The sequence below is a fragment of the Lacerta agilis genome, chromosome 13, assembly GCF_009819535.1.
Source record: "Lacerta agilis isolate rLacAgi1 chromosome 13, rLacAgi1.pri, whole genome shotgun sequence".
Taxonomy (NCBI): domain Eukaryota; kingdom Metazoa; phylum Chordata; class Lepidosauria; order Squamata; family Lacertidae; genus Lacerta; species Lacerta agilis.
The window spans coordinates 31,750,536-31,776,851 of NC_046324.1; the positions used below are offsets into that span (position 1 = coordinate 31,750,536).

Here is a 26,316-nt window from a genome sequence, read left to right on the forward strand (position 1 = left end):
AAGCCATTTTTATGTTGCTGAGAAGCAGTTTCATTGCAAATACATGGATTCCACCACCCCCTTTTTTGCTGGGTTTCTGTTCCCATGTTGATTATGTAAATGGGACTCTCCAGTTTCCTCTAATTAGAAAAACACACTGCAGTAGCACATCAACCATTTTTAACATTAATAATACAGCGTTGGTGTCCTTTCACTGCACCTTTACATAATTTGTCAAAAAAGGGAGAGGGGGAAAACACACACACACACACACAACCCATTAAAGCACCGTTTCCAACTGCTGTTAGAGCACTACAGGCAATCTCTCTCTCTCTCTCTCTCTCTCTCTCTCTCTCTCTCACACACACACACACACACACACACACACACACACACACACACACTGTCGTACCTACTGAATGGATTTCAAATTGCAGAATGAAAGTATAGGATCTATACTGGTGGAATTCCACTTAGAAAGCTTGTTTAAGCCGGAAAAGTGAAGAATAAATTTGCAGTGTGTGGCGGGCGGGGGCTTAGAATAAATGAGACAATTAAGTTCCAGTGCCTAATTATGGCAATGACTGTGAGTGTGAGGAAGAAATATCCCTGTTGCAAAGAGAACATCTCTCTCTCTCTCTCTCTCTCTCTCTCTCTCTCTCTCTCTCCCTCCCTCCCTCCCTCCCTCCCTCCCTCTCACACACCCTATTTTCAGTGTTATTAGCTCACACCATGAAATTACATTTGTCTATTATATTTAAGATATTTATAGCCTACTTTTTGACACAACCTTTCCAGGTGGCCTTATAATGCATCTTAAGATCAAAAGATCATAAAGGGAGGGCTAACCACAGCACAGCAGAGACCAATGAAATACCATGGCCTATCAATCTAAAGGCCACTGAATGCCCCATGTTTCTAGAAGGTGCTGAATGGCCATTAAAATAGGTGCCCATCCAGTGGGTGCAAAGGAGGGCAACATTTGAAGCTCATCCACCAAGAAGGTCCTCTGCATGATAATAAATACGGAACGCATCAAGTCAAATCACTGGCTCATCAACCTCAGTATTACCTACATTCCCAGTGGCACCTGGAGATGCTAGGGACTGTACCAGCAACCTTCCACATTTGAAGCAGATTCTCTACCACTGAGCTATGGGGGATTTGTTGGGTCTGCTTGTTAACAGTTTTAGTTTGACACTCCCGAAATGTGGGTCAGAATGTTGTTCCCAGTTAGATTACACACTTCTGCAGATTTCGCAATGAGTTTTCAAAGCACAAGAGGCGTGCACAAAAAAAATATGCATTTTACAACAAGAAGAAAATGCATGCAAAATGCAAATGTTACCAGTGAATACATCTGAAAACCTGCATATTTCAGGTAAAAAAAGTGCACAGTGTACAGAAAAAAGTGTACACAAAATCTGCAAGCAGGACAGTGGAAGTAGAACACAACAACTGTGGCTATTTTATACAAATATAAAATACCTATTTAAACATATTTAAATAGCATTTCATCACAAAATTTAGATTTAAACATGTATATTTTCTCAATATATGCATACCTAAATGTATTTTATATTAAATTACACATTTTTTTTTTTAAGCAGCTTGGTACATTTCTTTGAACTGTATTCCAACATCCAGAGAAATGTGAAGTCCAAAAGATTGTCCCATAAGAATGTAAGAAAAGCTTGCTGAATTAAACCAGTGTCCCATCCAGCCCAGCATCAAGCAACACCCGAACAGAAAAGCATGCTCCCCGTCTGGTATTTGAAAGCATTGCTGTTTCATACCATGGAGGCAGGGCATAATCATCATGGCTAGTCACCATGGATAGTCTTCCAATTCCCATGTTTTAATCCAGGAGGTGTAAATTAAGTCAATTTGTTTATTAATGTGGACGGAACAAAATTCTCCCCTATCTGTAAATATCACACCGTGCTGCTGCGTCATTATACAATACAACCGCATTTAGTTGAACCTTCTCTCGTGGGGCAGCCTATAAAATGTTTTTCTAGCTCCATTAACCCATGTGACACTCTCCTAGGGCTGATTCACCCTTGTGTATTCATCGCTGCAACATCATGTAGCGACCCATCACCAAAGATTCAACACCATTAGACAGAACACCCATCAGTCCCATTCATACATTCAAAGGCCTTTGTCTGGCAACAGAGACCTGCAGACATATGCTGGGTGTTCATAATTCCACCCCCAACATTCCCACTGAGATTATCTAAAGTGGGCTTGTACATGCAGTTGGCTAAAACACTTACAACACTCCTTAAAAAAATCAGGAATCCTGCATTATTGGGGTTCGCAGTCACCAGGAGACTTGAAAGAGCATTCAGTTGAACACACTTGGGGGAAGGCCCAAAGCTCAGTGATAGAGCTTCACATGCAGATGGAGAACCACAGCTAGTCAATGTAGACATTATTAAGTTAAATGGGCCAAGAGTTCGAGTCAATATGAGACACCTTCCAATGTTCCTAAGTTCAACTACAACACTCCTCCAGACCTGTCCAGTCAACCTAGAAAGATCAGAAGTGAAGCAGGCATGCCCTGTATTTTTAGGAATGTTGGGGTTCTGCCTTGCATGTGAACAGCCAACCTGCTTCCTCAGCTTAAACCCACATATTCTATTTTGAATTCATAAGAAAGACTATGGTTTCAAACATGGTGCTTGTCAATGTAGTTAGAGGACACCATGTGGTTGGGAACACACACACACACACACACTTGCCAACCCTCCACTCAAATGAAGCCTTCAATGGGCACCTTCCTTGCATCTGGATTAGAAAGTTGTGTGTTGAAGGGGTCAAGTGTAGTCAAGTTTGCTTTTGGAAATGAAGGCTTTGGGGCCTTAGTCCATCAAACCATAGAATTAGCACTTAGATTAAGGTTTCTGTAATAAGTGTGTGTGTGTGTGTGTGAACGTGTTTATTTTTTATAAAGAAAACAATTATAAAACCTCAGCTAACAGAAAATAAGGATATTAAGCATTGTGGGCCATCAGAATGATATTCTTGGAGACACCAGGCCTGCAGCATTGCCTGTAGGACACTGCATCCCTGCATCCCTGGACCTTCTGATGTACTTATTGGCTCCAGGGCTTAATTTGAGCCAGTGCTCACTGGAGACTGAGCCAGGTTTGTGAACAAATTGACTTTTGCTGATTTTTGTCTGCAAAGTGGCAGATTGGAATTTTTGTTGTTGTTGTTTATGGTTTGCATTCTTCAGATGACTGATCTCTCATTTCATTTCAATGACCCTTCCAATACATACACAACCTTGTTATAATTGCTATTGTTCTGTGCTTTGAATATTTCACTTTCAATTTAAAGACTACTCCAGCCCAGGGCTTCCCAGTGTTTGGGTTCACAGACCACCAGTGGTCCATTAACTTTATTCAGCAAGTCTGCAGCGTGATTTTGCCTAGCTACACGTATGCGTGAAGAATGGTGTGTTGTCCCTCGGTGTGTAGAACAGGGACACAGAGGCTGATATTTTTCTGCATAGAACTCAGTGGTCTGCTTGGAAGGTGAGTGGTACAGACCAGGAGTCTCTGCCACAGAGAGCAGAAAGGTGGGAGAAGGTCCTGAGTGGGGGGGGACTGGCAAAGTACTTTAAAGGACTGGAGAGTCAATATATGGGCAGATGGAGGATGAATGATGAATCTGACCTAAGACTCAAGCTGACAAATATTACACTGAACATCAAAAAACTTTGTTTACCACATCAGCCACAGCTATTGCAGTAAAAGATTCATATTGATTTTTAATAGTATTTTATTACTTCTTATATTTTATGTTGAATTTTATTGTATGGAAATTTGAATTCCATTTTTTTTCAAATACTAGCATCTAGCACAGTGTGTTATGATTCCAAATAACAGGCAGAAAAATCATTAAGCGGACTGCCAAGACTCTCAACAATTTTCAAGTGGTTCAGCTGGGGTGGGGGTGGGGGTTTGGGCACCACTGCTCTTGACTCTTGGAGTGTGTAGAGTGGGATTCTCACATCAGGTCATGAACTTCAAATTCATGGCAGGCTATGAACTGGAAGGAAGTAATGCAGAGGAAAGGGTGTGGCTTGGCCGTGTGCTTCCGCTTCCCCTCATGTGTTCCGCAACATGAATGCATGCTTAGCCTGGAGAAGACTGCGAGGTGATATGATAGCAAGCTTGCTTTCTGCTGCCCCAAAAGGTGGGGCACAAACTGAAGGATTCATGTTAGAAGAAAGGAGATTCTGACTAAACATTAGGAAGAACTTTCTGACAGTCAGAGCTGTTCAACAGTGGAACCGATTAGCTCAGAAGGTGATGGACTCCCCTTCACTGGAGGTTTTTAAACAGAGTGTGGATGGCCATCTAACAGGTGTTATTCAGTTGTGAATTCTGCACCATGGACAGATAAACTAGATGGCCCTTGGGGTGCCTTTCAATTACAATTCTATGATTTTGTGATTTAAATAAAACCTTCATACAGTAATCAAATGTGATGATCTTCATGTGCTTTGCTTTGCATGAAAAGTGCATTAATGTTCAGGGGCTGGTGAAACAGCAAGCATCAATAAGCAAATCTCTTCCTCCCCACACTTCCCCCCTACTTTTTTTTCCAGAAATGCTTAACAGCGAGTTTTAAAATATTTATCAATAATACATTTTTCGTTTTCTCTTTTTATTGTAAAGCTGGGAGCCTTGAGAAAGCATCTGTCTTGTTTTACAACCGTGGTGGCTAAGAAAGTGCTAGCAAATACATTTTTGACAGTTCAAGAAAATATGTCCAATAGCTATGTCTATGCAGCGCTAGCATTGTTCTAATTATTTATCATTTTTTACATCTGACTCTTCCCCCGGGCAGCTCATTATGTTGCCATTCTCACAGGGCAGCAGTAGCTTCAACTACTATGATATCTGACCTTTGGCCAGAATGAATGGAAATGATGGGAGCTGTAGCTAAGCAACTTCTGGAGGACCACAGGTTAGCCACCCTACTTTCCTCAACCCCAGCCAGCATGGCCATTGGTCTGGGATGAAGGGAGTTCTAGTCTGGCAAAACATGAAGGATAGCTAAACTGTGACCTTCCAAATGTTGCTGAACTACAACAACCATCACCCCAGCCAACATGGCCAGAGGTCAGGGAGGATGGGAGTTGTAATCTATCAACATCTAGAGGGCACCCTGGTGGCTCCCCATGCCCTGTTAATAAATGTTGTCATTTGCCTTTGAGTCGTTTTCTCAAACCTGTGGCCTGCAGGAAATGCTCTCATGATAGGAGGTCTCAACATAGGGTTAATATCTACTCTGAGTGGCAGAAGTTCTCCAGGGTTTTGGGATGGGGGAATAAATTTGATTCCATTTGCATTTAAAGATGAGCTTACCTAATTCACGCTTTACGAAACAAGATGTGAATAAAAACATAGCTAATCCTTTGAAATTTGTACAGCTCTGAATATGGTAATGCAATTCTCCAGCAAAGCAATTAGTAAAAATAAAATAAAATGCATATACTAGGGTAAAATGTACACATCAATTGAAATACTAGTGCATTGCATTAGGGAAAAGAATGCTTGCCAAAAACTGTATGTTAGGCAAAAGTGCATACAAAAAAATGTGCATATTGTGAGAAATTTGCACTAAAATGCTGATAAACTTCCACAACAACTTTTTAAAGAAGAAAAACAATGTGGTAATGTGGAGAGTGGAACTTAAGAACTTAAAAATGAGAAGCAGAGAGAAACTGAAATTTACAGATTTGCCTGTCCCTGTTATTCAGGCTCAGCACTGAAGACAAATTTTTGGTTGGAAATTAAGTCTCAGAGATGGAACAAGATATGCAAGGTGGATTGGGAGTGGTAGGTGGGAAGGCAGAAGGAAAAGAAATTCACTCACAAGGCCTACCAGTATTTCTCTTAGGCTGGGAGACTCTTGTGCATGTTGTGTGACATGCCTGCCCTGTCAAGCAAACCTTATCTGTCAGTGCAGCACTCAATCATCCTGGCCAGAATGCATCTTTGTGATGTCCTAAGGCTCCATATCACTTTTCCACAGGAGTATAACCACTGACTTACTAGAACGCGCAGCTTTCTTTTTTCCTAAGGCAAACAACCAACATATTGATACAAAAGGAATGCAATACTAGGAGTGAGCTGAACCAACTCACCAGTTTTTGAAAACATTTTCAGTGGTGGAAAAAAGAGAGAGAAAGAAAATGCCTTTCCTTTGGGGTGATAACATTCCTTCTGCAAGTGTTCGTTGTTTAAATTGTCTTCACTTGCTCATACTCTCAGTTGCCCTTGCCCTCAGTTGCCCTCTGTGACATGTCATCATGGGACCAGATGATATTTGACTGCATGTGCCAATATCCAGCAACAGATAAGATTAGATTAAGAGTCATCCCATTCATTATGTGGCCTCCGACTGGGAAGAAACAGCCACATGATTCAATCAGCAGAGAGGAAAGAGTTGATGTCAGAAATAAACAACAGATTTGGGGAATGGTTTATATGATTTGCTTTTGTGGATATACACCCTAAAAATCTACCACAGCTACTGAATATGGGGCATTCAGCACAGCCCTATCAAAACACAGTCAAGATGGGCAGCAGGACAGAGGGGGCCACGGCAAAAGCTACTCTAGTGGGAAGGTCCTCCTCTCTTTGTGGGCTGTGGTGGGTTTACCTGGCAGGGGCGGTGCCTTGCAGCAAAGTTTGACAAGCTATCCAACAATGCCAAAAACAATGTTCCACCAGGGGAATTGTTGGAAGTTGAACTGTCAGCTGGACTCAGCCACCTGATATTGCTCACTGCACCAAACTGGGGTGCCTTTGGCATCAACAGTGGGTCTTGCCAAGGTGCTGGGTCCTGTTCATGAATGCTGGGTGCTAGCACTAGCCCTGCTTGTATTAGAAAATCTGGTGCAAAAGAAATGGAGATGGGCCATACCTCAGTGGTAGAAAATCTACTTTGCATGCAGAAGATGCATGGGTCAATCACTGAAATCTCTGTGTAGGACTGGGGACTAATTATACTTGTGAGTTATAATGTTATAAATGTGTTATAAATATGTGACACCTGGGGGGCCTGTACATCAGTCAATGGAAACTTGCATTGAGAGCTATATAACATTTTTTTCCTTAGCGTTTTTTTTAATCAGTATAGATCCAGCCTGATTAAAAAGCAGAGACATCACCTTGCCGACAAAGGTCCGTATAGTTAAAGCTATGGTTTTCCCAGTAGTAATGTATGGAAGTGAGAGCTGGACCATAGAGAAGACTGATCGCCAAAGAATTGATGCTTTTTAATTATGGTGCTGGAGGAGACTCTTGAGAGTCCCATGGACTGCAAAAAGACAAACTTATCCATCCTTAAAGAAATCAGCCCTGAGTGCTCACTGGAAGGACAGATCCTGAAGTTGAGGCTCCAGTACTTTGGCCACCTCATGAGAAGAGAAGACTCCCTAGAAAAGACCCTGATGTTGGGAAAGTGGGAGGGCACAAGGAGAAGGGGACAACAGAGGATGAGATGGTTGGACAGTGTTCTCGAAGCGACTAGCATGAGTTTGGCCAAACTGTGGGAGGCAGTGAAAGATAGGCGTGCCTGGCGTGCTCTGGTCCATGGGGTCATGAAGAGTTGGACACGACTGAATGACTGAAGAACACATCCAGCCTGAGAGACACTGCTGTTTGAAACCTTGGAGAGCCACTGCCGTTGCAGAGCCAGATGTACCATTAGTATCTCTTGGGATTTATGGGTTTATTTCAAGCTTTCCTTCATAGAGCTCATGGTTCTCCCTCCTTTCCATTTTATCATTGCTGTGACTAGCCCAAAGCCACCTAGGCAGTTCCTAGCCTAAATTAAGATTTGACCCTTAGTCTCCCAGGTTTTACTTGCTAACCTCAGCACCATACGGGCGTACTATTTTCCTGGTGAGCTGCATGTGCTTCCAGAAAAGTCCCCAATTTTCTTTCATCAACCTTTCAATGACACAAGTTTGCACCTATTCTATGATAACTACAGGTCCTCTCTATAATGGCCCTTGGGATTCAGAAAGCACCTAGAAACTGGCCAGTTTACACTAGCTATTTGCCATGCCCTCCCCTGTGAAAGCCCCCTTACCTTTCTTCCTACACCAAAGTGGAGTTTGGCCAGAATGTTGTTGCAAAGCTGTCAATGCCTGGTGTATTCCAGTTCAAGATGTAGCTTCCAGAGTAGAGCTAGAGGCCACCAGCAAACTTATAGCTGTGAACACCAAATGCTTATGAATGTACACTAGGACTATACATCAGATTTGGCTGAGCAGTAAGTCATATTGGGCATATTCAGAAGGCCTCAGATGAGTTGGGTACACAAAGTGATGGACTGCTGAAAGCTGGGTTGGATTGGGCCAGAGTGATCCACAGCTCTCAGGGGTCAGGGCATCAGGAAGAAAGGAGAGGAAGGCAGGATGGAAAAAACACACAAAAATGCCAAGACCTACTTGACTGATGCTGTGATAAGGGAGGCCCAACACTGCTGCTTCTTTTCCTGCCTGACACCCTGACCTGAAGGGTTAATGCCTCTGCTCAACAGCTGTTGAATGAAGGCATCAATCCTGTGTAGTACGGGTACTGCTTTTCCTGTGGCTTTCTTCCTGCCTAACTGTCAAGGGCACTCCCAGCCAAAGGAATGTTAACAGCAGAGAGTTCACTCTTTATTGTCAAAGATAACACTTGCAGCCACTTCTGCAGGTCTGGATACCTACACACACTAATCTAGAGTCTAGGCAGCTACTCCCAGATCTACACTGTATGTAGCAGTTGCAGCAACTGGGGACCACTCACCCTTCACCAGTTTATGTATCCTCCCCTGATGGGCTATGCCCAAGAGACTGCACCTGCATGGAAACTTACTCTGCTCTTCTTGCTTCAATTCTCTCCTGGGTCTGGGAGAAAGTAGTGCAGGAGAGGATGCGGAAGCACCCAACCCTTCACTTGCCTGACCTGCCTCTTCTTCCTCTTCCTCCAGCTCTGAAGCTTCCCCAACCCCTGTTTGTGGCCTCCTGGCGAGTACAGGCACCCAGAAACCACTGTCCCCCTCTTCTGAGTCAGACTGCAGCCCAATCGTCACATTAGTCAGCATCTTGCCAGTCCTTGACACTAACATATTTTAAGAAGGAGGATCCGACCCAGGCTACTGTTCTTTGGGAGGCACAAAACCAAAGAATTGTGAAGTTGTACGGTCCCCAAGGGTCATCTAATTCAACCCCTTGCAATAAAGGAATCACAATGAAAGAAACTCTGACAGATGGCCATCTAAACTCTGTTGAAAAGCCACCAATAAAGGAGAGCCAACCACCTTCCAAGGTTGTCTATCCCGCTGTTGAACTGCTGTTGTCCTCAGAAAGTTGTTCCTGGTGTTTAGTTGGATTCTCCTTTCTTGTAATTTGAATCTATTACTTCAATACCTACTCTCTGGAGCAGCAAAAAACAAGCTCACTGTGACAGCCCTTCAGATATCTGAAGATGACTATCGCATCACTTCTCTGTCTCCTCTTCTCAAGGCTAAAGATACCCAACTCCCTCCACCATTCCCCATATGACTTGGTTTACAGACTCTTTATCAATTTGGTCCCCTTGCTTTGCACATGTTCCAGCACAGGGTAAATTTCTCTGATCTAGAGACTACAGATCAGGGACACAGGGCAATCAGGGGGTCTGTGCACAGCTCTAATGTGCATGGCTGGGATATGAGTTCTATTCAGACATTTGCCTTCTAATGGGGGAAGAACAGGATATTTGTTTGCCCAAATCCCATTACAACAACAGCCAGAACCCCAACATGCCTGACACTCGTACACCGGCGGGCAAGCTGCAAGCCAGCCGCCCTCCGGAGCCCCAGCTGGAGCGCTGGGAAGGGCGTGCACAGCCCCGCTCCGCTCCAGCGCCACCCCCCTCACCCCCCGCTCGCCCACCCCCCTCCCAATGGGGCGGCAAGCGCAGGAGGGAGGCGGGCGGAGAGGCGGCACACCGGGGCACCGAGAGATCGTTGCGCCACGGCGGCCGATCCCTTTAAGACGGCCCTGCCTGACTCCACCCCCTGACATCTCTATATGTCTGACAATCGGAAAGGTGAGCCAGTGAATTTGCAAAGGCTGTTAAGGCCAGATCCCCCTGCTGGACTTCAGAACACAGAGATATTAGGAGCACTGTGTTGCAGGCGGTTGGACGGGATGACCCTCAAGGTTCTTTCTAACTCTACAATTCTACACTTCTGTGAATCTATCTCAGTGATAGAGCATCACTGGGGAATGATTGTTGCTCAGTGGCAGAGCACTGCATGCAGAAGACCCCAAATTCAATCCCTAGTGTCAGTGACTAAGAAGGAACTGTCCTCAACCCACTCCAGAGTTAGGACTACAAACATACACTTGCATGGGGTGCCTTCCTGATGGTGGTGGGTGGTGGGATTCTATTCTATTCCTGGTACATTCATTTGCCAGGGGAGGCTGGAGTTGAGACATTATGTCGTCCACTTGAAACTCAAGATGGTTCCTGCATAGAGTGACAATGTCAGATGTGTGCCAAGTCACATTAAGGGTGGGAAAATGTGTCCTAAGATATGGAACAAATATGCAGGTGGAAGTAAGGGTGTGGCTGTAGTTAAGGGAATAAGCAACTTCTCCCTTCAAGGCATTAGAAAAATCATTAGATTATTGGGTAGGTAGGATTTGCCTGGGTAGTCAGGGATGCATGTCTGCTGACAGAATGCAAGTTGCATTTATTGACAATTGTATACACCTTTACCACATCCCCCTTTACTTTAATTATCCCCCCTTCTAAACATGGAAGCACTAACATTTGTATATTTACTTTGTAAGGAAGAGAATCCATCCTCTGATAATTCTTTGGGTGGTGTTTTTTTTTTTTTGGGGGGGGGGGGGTAATTCTTTTCTCTGCTGTCTCCAGCTCTGCAAACAGAATGCCAGCTGTGGTTGCCCCACATTTATATAATTACATTAGGGTGCTTGCTGTTTTACTTTCACTCCTCTCCTTAATAATTCCCAACACTGAATTTGTCTCACCCCACCCCAAAAGCACAGTATGCTACTGTAAAATTACTCTCTTGTATACTCTCTCTCTCTCTCTCTCTCCTTCAATCCCCCCCCTCCCACTCGCCCTTTGCAAATGTTCACACTGGCATTTTAAAAGGCCCAACAGATAACATTAAAATAATGTTAAAAGCTGAGCACTCTTATTAGATAAAAGTGGGCCTAGCACATTAGGAGGTGTTGAGTTAATAGGAAAACAGCTTTGATTCACTAGCCTCTGTCTAACACACCAGTACAACAGAAGTAAAAAGGGAAATAGAAACTCCCCTCTAATCACCTCCTGTTAGCGACAACTATAGGCAAATTGCTAGTAAGGATTAAGTGGGGAGACTATCACAGGATCAGTGTCAAGCAGAAAAAAGGCTCAATTTGTGAGCGATCATGACTGTAATTGCTTCCTTAAGAGCTTTAGGATTTGCTAAGTGCAATCTTTTGGAGTGTGGACACAGCATAGGTGCAGAGGGACAGAAGGGGGAGGTGGAACTCTAGGCAGGCTACAATACACTCAAATAATCCTGCTATTGGTACACCTCCCTAGGGGTTCCACCTGCCCTGATTTTTTCAGCTTAAAACATTACTAAATCACTCCCTGTCTTTTGTCCTGGTTTTAGCGGTGATATCAGGGGTGAACACAGTTATCTGCCTGTTTCCCTTCTACCCTCTTCCTAAAACTGCCTGACCAGATAGCAGATGTCAATGAATGCATTTAAGAGCCCTGTTATGGATCGGACCATGCACATATCAACTCCAGCATCCTGGACTCACGGTGTCCAACCAGATGCCTCTGGGAAGCTGAGAAGCCTGAGTGCAACAGCATGCTCCCCACTTGTGGTTCCAATAAACTGGAATAAAGTTCCACTGCCTTCAGTAGCACAGCTATTGGCTTCCTCTGTCCTCGATGCAGGGAGGGATTTGTCCTCATTTTTTATCCTATTAATCATTTTTTTATCCTATTAATCAAGGGTGGACATAAGGTATAGATTTAAAATTATTGGTCGATGTCTGAGTGATTTGCAGCCAATCAGCAATGATTTGTAACTCCCAATTATTTAACAGTAACAAAATTCCTCTTTCCCTATCCTAAGCTATACCATTGAAAAATAAAATAAAAAGCTTGGAGTGATATGGAGGGGATTTCTGTAGGATGTCTGCACAGTTCAGATACTCAAAGCAAATTGCTGGGCTCAGAATTCCTAAATGTTTCTTTTGCAGAAGCTTTTGGTTGGTAAGATCTCAGGAGGAGGAGGAGGAGGAGGAAGATGACAAGTAGATTCCACAAGGCCTCAGCGCTCTGGAAATCACCATGAACATTGATGGCAATCATAATCACCACCCCCATACCAGATCACTAGTCAATTCATGCTGAGAAGAAAAGAGAACAATGGTGATGTTGGGTCTAACATTATGAAACCATAATAAGATCCCTGCTGGACCAGGCAAAAGCTCAACCAGTCCAGCATCATGTTCTCATATAGTAACCAGTCAGATGCCTATGGGAGGTACATAAGCAGAACCTGGTCACAGCAGCACTCTCCCCATTTGTGCTTCTCAGTAGCTCATTTACAAAAGCATACTGCCTCCAACAGTGGAGTTACGAAGACGATCCATTCGCGTAGGCACTTTTGAGTCCCATCATTTTCAACAGGAGAGTTCAACTTGTGCTTTTAACTGACTTCCATTGAAATTACTGGGAGCAAAAATTCACTACTGTGGTTAAGACCAGCGATTCACGGAGTGGTGCAATTGCACTTTGAAGCCACTGCACCAGTGGCCCATTCGTAGCAAATTCTACAGATTATTCTGGTGAACTTAAACCGGCAAAAAAGGATGGCGTAACTCAAATGCTATTTACAGGCTGGTTTTCCTTCTGTCAAGTTTAAACTGGCTCAGCCCTGATCCAGAACAGAGTTTGGAATTGGCATACTTTACCCTGGCTTAACTTAAATTTACACCAGCTTCTTGTGTATAGGATTGCCCTGAAATAGTGATAATAGTGATAATTGGAGCACTGTTCACAGAGACAAATTTAGGGGGTGATACAACAGGTTCCACCACACTGGGCACCAGGGCAATCTTACCCATGGGCACTAGGCATGCGGGGCACCCAGGCGTCGGGCTCTCAGGGGCACTAGGCCAAGAGTCCAGGGCCTGAGAGTTGAGTACAGGGAAGAGCCCACCCATCGGTCGGAGTGCCGCGGCAGGCTCTTCTGCTGTGGGCAGCTCTGCGCTGCGAGTTCGGGGGCGACCGAGACAGTGAGACGCTGAGGGGGCAAGCTGGCTCCGCCCTCCTGTGCGCCTGGGACTGGGCAACCCTGGGGGGCACTGGGCAGATCTTTGCACCCCGGTGCTGCATATGCTTAAGACAGCCCTGCTGGGCACTGAGCCTAGAGGGTGCTGCAGCTATGATGTAGTAGTGAATTGATCAGAATGGAAGGCCAAAGGCAGAAGGGTACCATTTTGGGGGCTCCTAAAGGGCACCTCCAAAATGTGAAAGACCAAGGTCCATCCCTGCTGCTCAATCTGAAAATACTTTAAAGTGACTTGCCTTTAAATTTAAGCCATTTTAAAATGGCTTGCCTTTAAATTTAAGCCATTTTAAAATGGCTTGATTAGGCTAAAACCACCTTAGATTCAAGAAGACTGTCTTAAGTGGCAGTCAGTGTGGCTGGTTAACTGGAAGGGCTTTTATATTGACTTTGATAGGGATGCTTTAGAAATCCAATATTTGCAAATTCCGAGAAGTGAACTGATCTGCACCTTTCAGGTTTTAACGCATGGATCAGAAGAGAGATATGCATCAGATTCTGTACTTCTCCCAATGCAACAATGTGATGCTCAGCTCAAAAAACAAAAGAATAGAAAGAAAGAAGTATCAAAATCCATTTTAAAATGCTATTTTGAGATAAAACCGTTCTAGAAATCTGTATTCTGAGATAAAATGTTATTTAAATGTGAATTAGTTTTTAATAATAAATAAATAAAATGGCAGGTTATTGCAAAAACAGCCTGATGTGTGGAGACAGGGGTTTGGGGTTGTTGTTGGTTTTTTTGTTGTTTTTGTTTTTAAGTAAATGAATACAGCGTATATAACAGGTATCGGAAAGTCCCCTTCCAGTTTCTACTTTTTGTCAATGGCCGTGAAGACTAAGAACTGGTGCATCAAGCTCTATTTCAGAAAGATTCTAGAGAAATGCTCTCATTTTACGCTGCAGACCATTTACTGTGCTCTTTGCTGATTAGTTGCGATGAAGTTGATAGTTTTGTAATGCATATTGACACTTTGGGTAACACCATTTGCTGTTTGTCTACTCGCTCACAGTAGTTTTGAGGTCAGTTGGCAACCCAGCCTCAGGGTAGGCATGTGGCTAGAGATGGGGGTGGGGGAAATTGATTCAGTTTGCATTTAAAGATGGAGCTACATATTTCACTTTCTCAAAATTACTGAAGCCAAGTAATGTTTGCAAAAAAAAAAAAGGAAAAATAGGTCAGATGTGCCTACAAATACATATATGCTGGTTAGAGCATGGTGCTGACAACGCCAAGGTTGCAGGTTCGATCCACATATGGGGCAACTACATATTCCTGCATTGCAGGGGGTTGGACTAGATGATCCTCAGGGTATCTTCCAACTCTGCAATTCTATGATTCTATGATATTCAGTGCTGCATATATTCATGAAAATAACATTCAACTATATACCGGTATTACATAAGGTGAAATTGCTTTGCAAAAATGCATGTCTTAGGAAAATTGCATACAAATTTGTGTTTATTAAAAATAAATTGCACTAAAAAGCTGATTATTTTTCTAAAGGACTTTTTAAAAAGACATTCACAAACTGATGTGGAATTGTAGATAACTGAATTTAAGGTTGGAAAAATGAGAAACTGAGAGGAACAAAACTGACATATGTAGCTTTCCTTGCTTGTGACTCAGCGAATCTAAATAATTGGGGTTCTGTTTTTGTTCATCTTATTGGAGGGGGGCAGAGACAGAAGTATCAACCATCCTTTTATACACCTTTATTTTTATAAATTTAATATGTGTCTGCAATACTGGAATAGCTAAAAATACAAATAAAGGTAAAGGGACCCCTGACCATTAGGTCCAGTCACGGACGACTCTGGGGTTGCACGCTCATCTTGCTCTATAGGCCGAGGGAGCCAGCATTTGTCTGCAAACAGCTTCCGGGTCATGTGACCAGCATGACTAAGCCGCTTCTGGCAAACCACAGCAGTGCACGGAAATGCCGTTTACCTACCCACTGGAGCAGTACCTATTTACCTACTTGCACTTTGACATGCTTTTGAACTGATAGGTTGGCAGGAGCAGGGACCGAGCAACGGGAGCTCACCCCATCGCGGGGTTTCGAACCACTGACCTTCTGAACGGCAAGCCCTAGGCTCTGTGCTTTAACCCACAGAGCCACCCGCATCCCCAAAATAAAAATAGAGTCATTCAAATGTGAGAACTGAGATAATTCAGACAGAGTGTAATGCAATCTCATTTGAAGTTATAATGATCATCACCATCATAATCAATTAATTGAATTTCTATACTGTCCTTTACCAGAATACCACAGGGCAGTTTACAACATGAAACACAACATGCATAATAATAGCAAAAGGAGTGGGGAGACAATACCCCCTGGCTTTAAAAGGCTGTAGATTGATTAACAGCCAAAGACCTAGGAGAAGGGGAATGTTGTTAGGCAATAAAGGCACCAGGCATGCCTCCCTGGAGAGAGTATTCCACAAACGAGGGGCCACCACAGAAAATGTCAGTTCTCATGCAGCTGCCCTCTGGACCTCACATGAAGGAAGAACAAGAAGAAGGACATCAGATGGTGATTGCAGGGTTCGGGTTGGTTCATTTGGGGTGAACTGAACTTAATAATAATAATAATAATAATAATAATAATAATAATAATAATAATTTATTTTATACCCCACCCATCTGGCTGGGTTTCCCCAGCTACTCTGGGCTGCTCACAACAGAATATTAAAAACACGCTAAAACATCAGTCATTAAAAACTTCCCTAAACAGGGCTGCCTTCAGATGTCTTCTAAAAGTCAGATAGTTGTTTATTTCCTTGACATCTGAAGGGAGGGCATTCCACAGGGCAGGCACCACTACCGAGAAGGCCCTCTGCCTGGTTCCCTGTAACCTCACTTCTTGCAGTGAGGGAACCGCCAGAAGGACCTTGGAGCTGGACCTCTGTATCCAGGCTGAATGATGGAGGTGGAGACGCTCCTTCAGGTATACTGGGCCCAGGCGGTTTAGGGCTTTATAGGTTTAAAAAGCAGCACTTTGAATTGGGCATTGAAACTAAATGGCAGACAGTCGGGCCAGGATTGATATTATATGCTCAAACTTTTTTTGACCCAGTGAGCAGCCTGAATTCTGCACCAGCTGGAGGTTCTGAACCACCTTCAGGGGCAGTCCCGTGTACAGTAGCATTTAATACTATTGCCAGTCTCCTAGGATTTTATGAGTGTGGAACCTGGCGGGATGTGAGGGGATAGATTCCAATAGTGTGTCCAGAGAGAGAGGGAGGGGGGGGGAATCATAAACCTAGGCTCTGGAAGTCTGTTGGGCATGGAGGACAGGTCACTGCAAAAGCTTTCCAAATGACAAAGAAATAATATCCTGCCCCCTTGATTTGGGTCGCTCTCAATGAGATTTTGATTCCCCCCCCCGATACACTCATACCAAACCTGGGAAACTCCAGATTAAATCCCAAGACTTCATGATTCTATGAGTTATAACCCTAGGTAACATATATGAAAGTTCCTTTAACTGCAAAAAGGTGGAACTTTAAGTAAATCGAGAAATATAAAAACTGGGTAAGAAAAACTGATTCCACCAATGCTTAGATAGACATTATTATACATAGTTCTAGCCTACAACATGATGAATTATGATATTTCCCTTCATCCTTTTTGGGGGGACGGACAGAAAAATTGTTGATGTTTTTGAAGCTTCAACCAATAAAGACAGAGAAGAGAAATAAAAATCAGGTTTTGTCATCCCCATCTTTTTCCAGCTGAGTCCCATTCCCCATCCCTACCCCCAATGACAAATTAATTTAACTTCCTGATTTCCCCCTTGCTGAATTAGCTTTGAAGTTTCAATCTAGATTACAAGTGTTGGTATATATCATTTAATAAATCTGTAATTGTGGGGGAGGGAGGGAGAAAGAGAATGCCAATTAACCAAAGAAATTATCTAATTTAAGTGATCAGAATGTGAGCATTTCATCTATGCAGTACTAAAACAATTGGTTTCAGTGAAGAAATGAAATAATCAGATCTCTGAATTCTGCATGACCTAATTTTTCACTACACAGAAAGAAAAGACAGAACACACACCCAAAATAAATTAATGACCCCATTTAAATTGTACTAGAAACACAGAACATCCACTTTTGCACAAGCAGTTATCAAAGCCGATATTACAGTAACTAATTGTCACAACGCAGCAACGTTTTACTATACAGTCATCATTCGATTACTTAGCAAGACCAGAGAAAAAGATTACACAGCGTCAAAAGAAAACTGCCCCAATTATAGAAGGCTTTCTTGCATCCCCCCCCCCACCAATATATTTTGTCACCGCATGACAGCAATTAAATCATGAACAGTTACAGCAAAATGCAATATAAAATGCAACAAAATCATTGGTCTATTATGATTTTTTTTTAAGGGGGGGCTCATTTGTTCCATTTAGCCTTGAAAAGTATTGTGCTATTCTCACATCTCAAAACGTCATACTGCTAACATTTCAGAAAAAGAGCGGCAGAAGCAAAAGAGACCCACCAGAGGCCAGCAATCAATCAATGACAAATCTTACTAACAATGCAATCATAATCTCAACACCCTATACAAATATTCAAGGCGTCCTGCATATTTTTGAAACTGGGATTGCCATTGCCATCTTCCTAACTGTATTATAAAAATTTCTTTGGGGAACTCCACTCGGGTGGGGAGAATCACTCCATCCTAGGAAGAGTTCCTTGTGAAGATTAAATGGAAATTAAGTATGACATCCTGTCTGCAATCACAATACCTTATTATCTGAGAAACTACCGTCCCAAAAGGAGGGCACACCCAACCTCGAATTATGCATTTAACTCAAAAGAGATTTTAAAAATAAAAGGAGGTAACCCGATCTTCCTGCAGAGCTGCTCCTCCCTAAAAGAGATGTGTGGTAGATTTACAGCAGAAATAAACCTCTCCATGCAAATCAGTCCTCTAATGTACACCAGGTCTCTCGGGTTAAGAATGCATCCACATTTCTCTGACTGTGAAGATTGTTTGGTTTAAACTGCAAGACCTAAACAAGCCGTGATAAAATGGAAATGATCTAACTTTTGAGATTGGGGAAGAAAAACCATACATTTTGCTCTTTCTATTCACTGCCTGGGCAAAGAATGAAACGATCCACTTTTTTCCAAAGCTCTACTCCAAACACCCCCAAATAAATAATACAAAATACAAAATCAACCACAGACTTGGCTTACTCTCTTCATAGTTAATAGCAACAGGAACATGAACACTGATTCGTTTGACACAGTATCTATTAATGGAAATTATTTATATGTTTTTGTTTTTAAAATAATAATTGCTATTATTACTACACATACAGTTTTCTTTACATTAAAGGGGAAAGTATATACCTATACCTATCTATCTATATCTGAAAAACAATAAATTAAACATGCAAATATGTCTCACTTCTAAATGCATTATCACTCTCTCAGAAACTCTGTTAAGTTGTGAATCTCGAAAGGAAAATGATTATCAGCCCATACTCCACCCACCTGAAAATCAAACCAAACCTCTTTCTTTTATACCAGCTGGACACATGACCCGGTCAACGAATCAAAAGACAGAACCCGAGGAGATGACATACAGGCTGTAAATGATATTACCACCCCCTTGATAAGCAGAACGGCGCAAACCAGAAGCCACTTGGCACAAGACCTCCACACTTCCAGCATCGCTGAGCATTTGCCGTTATCTGATATCATACCGCCGTCATGATTAAGAACAGGCACAGGCGCTAGGCAAGAGGATTCCAGTTCAACAATGAAATGCTCTCCCACCAAATACCAAGATAATGACTTTTCAGCTAGCAAGGAGGAGAAGTGGGGGGGGGGGGAGAGACAGACAGAAAGAAAAAAGAGAAAGGGAGAAAAAATTGCACCGCTTGTTTCATTACCTATCATTAACTCCCATTTACTATCAATTTGCAACCTCTCTAGGCAATCAAGGTTTCAAAGGGGCCAATTTGTATTAGTTTGGAAAGCAGAAACAAGATTGTTTGCCCCCACCCCCGATACCATGTGGGATGGCTGCCCATCAACGTTGCTCTTTTCTCACTTTCCAGCTCTGCCTGAACTGCATTTCCAGGAGTTAAAGAGCTAAGTGAGATTAGAGACGAAGGCTGCCCTTGTGCTTTGATTTTCCCTCCCTTTATTCCTCCTTCTTGTATTTTTGATCCCCCCCTCCCATTATACATAAGAATTTCTCGCTCGCTCCTCTTTTATTGTACATACACTCACCCCGCAGAGATGGAGGCCCCTTTGCAGGGTTGGCTAGCCCAGAGTTTGTTAGTAGCTAGCAAGAAGCTCCTGGTCAATTTTTTAAAAAAGAAAGAAAGAAAGAAAGAAAGAAAGAAAGAAAGAAAGAGAGAGAGAGAGAGAGAGAGAGAGAGATAGAAAAAAATAACCACCCCCAACTACGATACTTCCACTCCCTCCCTTCCTTTCCTTTTTTTTAAGGCAAAGCATCAGGGGGATGTGCAAGAGGAGAAGGAAGAGGGGGGAAAGATGGAAAATTAATAATCCAACAGGCAGCTCTCTCACTGTTATTAATCATGCTGCTACTTTCCCAAGCCACAGAGAAGCCGCGATCCGAACATGGGAGGAGTGGAGAGAGGGTCCCATTGGCTGCCGATGTTCATTCCGATACATCTTAGCCAATCTTTCCTTCCTCCACTTCTCTCTCTCTCCCCCCTTCCTTCCTTTCTTTCTTGCTCTAAGGTACAAATATCTACGAAAACCAGTTACAAAACCCAGGGAGGTGAAGAAGAGGAGGAGGAGGAGGAGGAGGAGGAGGAGGAGGAGGAAGGGGGGGGAGAGACGAGAGTCACATTCCCAGGGAAAAGGGTGCTCAGTCCGGTTAATGCACTCTAAACTTTATTTGAGCTGACTCGTCATTTGATCCTCCTGTGACAGGGTCAGCGCGCGGCAAGCAATTCCACAGCAGCCCCCCCACCCCCACCCCAAATCATACCATAATCGAATTGCAGCCTATTTCCCGAACCTATAATGAAAAAGGCAACCCAAATAAAGCAGGTAACTCTGGCAGCCTCCCTTTGCTGTCTTACATTATTACTGCCGATTGCTTGCCTCCATTTCCCCTGTACTCTAACAATGAATATATTTCACAGCTCACTTGCTTTACTGTGTGGGTGGCGTGGCATAGACACCTACATGATATGAAAGAAAATCTAAAACAATAGGGGTTGTGTGTGTGTGTGTGCGTGCGTGTGTTGGTGCTTACGGTTCCTTAACAGGCAATCGCTGGTGGGAAAGACAATTCTGAGTCTCCGTGACACAAGGATAGAAACTAGCGATGCTCAAACTAGACTTGTTATTCAAAAAACAATACTTTCCAACTTCTCAGTCAGCCATTCATGAAACTGCAAACCTTTCAAGCAAAGCTTCCTCGCCTGGCAGGGGGTGTGGGGAGAGTAGACTCTCAAGTCATTCCAGATACATTGCTTTTAAAGAAGATTCTCAACTTTACCAGATGAACATCAGCCTGGCTGCATGCCACATATTTCATATGATTAGGGTTTCATACACAACCCTGCAGATAAATCACACAGCTGCCGAATGGACCCATTTTCTCTTACTGGAAACATTAGAGCAAAAGGCTGGATGTGGTTTTACATCATTCCATTAATGCGCAAGTAATGACCAATCTTCAGTAAATTAATCAGTTTATGTGACGTGCCTCCCTTACATTTGCATGGTTAGACAGCTTCATCACATGCCAAATCCTCTTAACTCCTTCAGACAGCAGTGGGGTAGGACCTGATATCTTTTTTGAAAAAATGCCTCTAACACTTATGCCTGAATAATAGTGTCATGAAACTCAAAAGGCCACTTCCAGAATTTTGATCTTAAGCTAGTCCAAGAAAGGTATGACCTCATTTGCTACACATAATGGTTTCTCTTTTTAAACCAGTTGTGGGGAACTTTTGACCCTTCAAATGTTGCTGAACTACAACTCTCATCCTCCCTGGCCATTGCCCATGCTTGATGAGGCTGTTGATGGCTGTGGGTCAGCAACATCTGGAGAAGCAGAGGTTTCTCACACCCATCTTAAAGCTTAACATTATGCGCATGTTAAGTCCACAATTTTGACAGGGAATACAAGGAATCACAAAGAAATGTTTACATTTCACACACACACACCCCAGTTGAACAAGACCTCCGAAAATGTGCATTTGTTTTGTCTTAACATTTCTCCCATCAGTTTTCATTATCATAGCTCCATATAAAATAACTCCTGGCCAATCAAATCAAAACTTGGTGAAATCTCCAAGGAACCAGTCTATCAAATACTGCAAGTCACGACAACAAAATATAAGCTCTAGGTGTAGACCTGAAATGTCTCACATTATCAGTTTCTGGGAAGTAGATGTCCATGGGAGCATATTACCCTCCTGTCCTGCTTCTGAACTTCATTGAAGCATCTGGCTTGCTATACTGGGAATGCCAGTATAACAATGTAGTCAATACTTAGCTAGATGGAGCGATGATATGGATCAGACACAAATAGGGCAGTTTCTTGTGTTTCTATGTTCCTTCGGTTAGATCCAGAAGCTCCTAGGAACTTCAAGGGAAACCAAAATAGTTTATAATGATAATGAGGAGGAGATTTTTGATAAGCGTTCCCAAAACAGGTTATTGCAATCTGGTGGGACAGCAAACAGAGAATGCTTGTGTAGCAGCCAGTGATAAGGAGTTTAGTCTGTATGCCCTTATTGATCACTCTTGGTACCCCAAAAGGTAGATTTGAGGTCAGGTAAATAATGGGCAAGTATCACTAATGTATGCAGGCGGACAGGTTGGAAAGCAGGTTGACAGCTCCATTAGAAGCAGAAAACCAGCTTCCTCATTCAGTGAACTTCACAATTAAAAATTTCTTGGACCACATCCTGCACTCAGACGAAAACAGTCCAGCTGATGTCACTGGTCATGTTGCTTGAGCAAAGACTGTACTGGCACTTGGTCATGTTCCTCTCCTGAACACCATGTGGGTGAACAACAGATGAACGTTATATTTTAATTAAATAGACAGCACAGAACCAATACTAATTACTAAGGAAGCATGCTTAAATAAGGTCATAAATTACTGTTAACAATCTCCCACCTTTGATTAACTGTGGGATTCTGCTTGCTTGGCTCTTGATATTGTAATGTTTAGAGACAACCACTGGGAAGGAAGCCAGTTAAATTTGCGGGGGGGGGGGGGAGAGGAGAGGGAGAGAGAGAAAGAAGAGATAGATACTGGACTAATGTATCTCAGTCCTGCTTGGCTCCAGAGAGCACCAGCAAAACAACACTGGAATTCTGCTGCAATTTTATCTTTGTGGGTCATAGTAGAACCATGCTGTGTATTCATGCATAGTTAGCCTAGGTGAACACTGTTATTAAAATTTTAGGGCAGTGGGTGATATCTGAGGCCTGCTCTGATACCCATGGATCATCTTTGGGGGAAACCTGTCTTATAACTGGGAGTTTAGCTCTTATCCAATAACTTGGAGTTTCCAATCTGAAAGCAAGTCTTGGATGGGTTTACCTGTAGTCTGCTGTGAAAAGAGGAGTGAATGGATTTCTCCCCTGTCTACATGGGCGTAGCCAAGGAGGGGCAGCTGCCCGCCCCCAAGATCAAGTAAAAAAATAGAAATACTTAACTAACTGACCAATCATGTTGGTTCTGCCCCCCCCTAACAAAAATCCTGGCTACACCCATGCCCATCTATACTCCACACAACTCCTGTCTCCCATTTTCAGAACAATTTTACTCACTCACCTTCACACACACTAATTTTCAGCTAAACATTCTCTCAGGATTTTCCCAGCAGAACATTTGGGCTCCACTTTAATCTGCATAAATGTCATGATTTAAACAAACATCCCAATCAGAGCGCTTTCTCATTCACCCCAACTGAAGAAACAGATATGCTCCCACAAATGGCTGCCCATGAGGACCAGCAAGCTCCATTGAAGTGAATGGGAATGCCGTGCAGAAAGAAGAGCCAAGTTGCATCCAATATTGATCCTACTCAAAGTAGACACATAACAATGAATAAACTTAAGTTAGCTGTGTTCCTGCATTTCAGTGGGTTCACTCTCGGTAGGACTAATGCTGGATAGAACCTGCTGTAGATAGGTGCAAGCTCCTAGGGGCCAAAAGCACATCCCCCCCCCCCGATGTTTGGTTTTGTTGGGGCTGGGCCCCCTCAATGTTCAGAGGGCGTTCAGCTCCACCCCCTGGCTTCTCACAACGTTGCACGCAAAATGCCAGGATATCCAGCGCCGTCACATCAGGTCTCCTCGAGCATGCTGGGAAGCTGGCGCCTCTGCCTCTTTGAGCGCACCAGAGAACAGGAACATAGGAAACTGCCTTTTATCAAGTCAGATCAGTGGTGCTTCTAGCTCAATACTGTTTACTCTGACTGGCAGAGAGTCTCTGGGAGTTCAGACTGGTAGTCTTCCCAGCCCTACCTGGAGACGCTACGGATTGAAACCCCCACAAGGCTATAGATGAGGATAAAGCTAATTTACAGCGATTCTCCTCAAATTGGGAAAAAAAGTTGTTTAAAATAAATTCCTGCATCTTTTCACTGAGGGCATCTGTAATCTTAAATAAATAAATAAAATCTTAAAGCCATCAGCTTCATCAAGATTCTCCCTCCCCCGCCCCCTTCTCAATCAGGTAATTAAATGGCTTCATCAGATAAAAGAAAACCAGGTCATTAACTTAGGGAAATAAGCAAAGCTGAATTCTTTTTTTTTTTTTTTTTCAACACACGCAGCTCAACATAATATAGTAAATATAAGCCATATTTGATAGGACACAAAATATGTAAAAGAACAAATTAAACCCTGAGCAACATTTCCATACTGACAACAAAGGCAACAAACAACAAAGAGCAGAGGCTTATATAAACACAATCACAGAAACCTGGAAATCATTGTAGTCTAAGGGCAGGATTCACCTAATGAGCCCTGCCAGCAAAAACCCAGCACAAGGACTTCTGCTTGTGCAATGAGGCTTTCCCTGAAAATGGCAGGGTGGGGGATACCCAGGAATCGCACATGGAAGAAGGAAAGGGGGGGGGTCATTCTGTCTACCAAGCTGCAGGAAAATAAAGTTATTGAAGTGGGCAGGATCCAGTTAAAGAAAGGCCTGCACACCCAAGGGATCAATCCTAATAGGGTCAAAACTGGGCATTGGAGGATAGTCTATTAGGGCAAATGGGGCAATGGTCCACCAATCTCATTGCCTTACTGACACCCAGTTCTGAGGGTGGTGCTCCCTGTCCCATAGAGGCATCTGGTTAGCCACTGTGAGAACACGATGCTGGACCAAATGGCTCATTGGTCTGATCCAGCAGGCTCTTATTATGTTTCTTATTATCTATCATCTATCATCTATCTATCTATCATCTATCTATCTCACACATTCACTTTTCTACATGTCGGGGAGACGAACACACTGGAAATGCTATGCTGCAAACATTTCTACAAAACAACCCTCTTCCTACACCCCCCCCCAACACACCATTTGTACTGCTCTTGGTCTTTTCTGCCTTCAAATTTAAAACGAAAGGCAGCTCTGTTTTAAAGTTTTTCAAATACACATCCCTGCCTTCACAGAAAATAGGGACAAGCTGCATCTGTTGTAGGTTTGCTGCTTATTACAGACACAGCTCCCAATATTTGAATGGTCCATAGAAGAAAACCACGAGTGAGTAACAACTGCAGACTTCATAGGTTACTCAGTTACTGAATATCCACTTCCCCATTCAACTCACTCGCGCCTAATTTAGCCAGCTCCTTTTAAAGCAGTTAGCAAATTTCATCTTTTTTAAAAAAAATTGGGCTCTGTCTTGATTAGGGTTTTGCATGACAGAAAGGAATTTTCCTTTACATGCTAACTTTTCTTGCTGCAATAATGTTTCTTTAGTTGGAAGGGGGTGAATTATTTCTACCTTACACACATTGGGGTTTTTGAAAGAGAGAAATGCTGCATCATTGCCTCTTTGACCCCACTGTTTACATATTCCCTTCCTCTCTGTATGGGTGTTGTATTATACCTGCCAACTTACTAGAGCATGCATCTGACATAGGGCTTTATTCTATCAAAGCTTAATCCACAATACATTTGTCAGTCTTTAAGGTCAACAGGGCAATTTTTATTTATTTATTTATTTTGGTTTCTTCTCTTATAAGGTTTAAATGTGCCACTTCAGATTTAGTCTGGGATGGTGGAGAAGGTTCTTAGCAAGGGAGTGGGGGGGGGAGCTTTTAAGAGCATTTGTTATGCTGAGTTCTTAATGCCCCAAAATAACTCTAGCAATGTTATCAACGCAGGCCAAACATTCGCGGACACCCATTTCTTAATACAGTGGAGTTGTGCCTTTGGGATGCAGTGCAAATCTAGTTTTGTAAATCCATTTGATGGTTTATAATCGTAACCACACAGAGTGAAGAATATTGCAAGAAATCTGGGTGTTCCCATGGAGTAAATCGTATGTGATTCAAAATGGGGTCAGAGGCAGTGGGTGGGTGAATGGGTCCAGACACTTCCCTAAATTGCGACTCGGCTAAAGAGGGGATTTATTTATTTATTTATTTATTTATTTATTTATTTATTTATTTATGTCACTGTACACTTCAGTGTTCTAGCGATGAACACACCAGCAAAGGATTTCTCCTGCAGGCACCAGAGCGAAATAAATTTCAAAGCGCAGCCCCAAAGAACGGGGGGAAGAGAGAACACCAGCAGAACTCAGCCTCACAAAAGTGACTTTTGTCACCCATGTCTCTTTCTCATTTGAATTAAAACAATTAATGAAAAGCAATTCCCTTAATTGGCCGCTCCATCCCCATTTCATTATCTCACATGGGAGACACAAGGATAGAGAGAAGATG

At 43.0% G+C, this 26,316-nt stretch overlaps 1 protein-coding gene across 23 annotated transcripts in view; it reads right to left on the minus strand.

Annotated features, from left to right (window-relative positions):
* The window catches only part of RBFOX1 (RNA binding fox-1 homolog 1), a 1,003,674-nt gene that overhangs the window by 211,377 nt on the left and 765,981 nt on the right, over positions 1–26,316 (minus strand). The window contains exon 1 of one of the 23 annotated variants that reach the window (XM_033166783.1): positions 19,009–19,122. The exons of 21 other annotated variants lie outside the window; for them this stretch is intronic. In XM_033166783.1, the coding sequence (XP_033022674.1) occupies positions 19,009–19,107 (99 nt within the window). In that variant the 5' untranslated portion in view covers positions 19,108–19,122. One more of the 23 variants, XM_033166795.1, reaches the window with a different exon arrangement.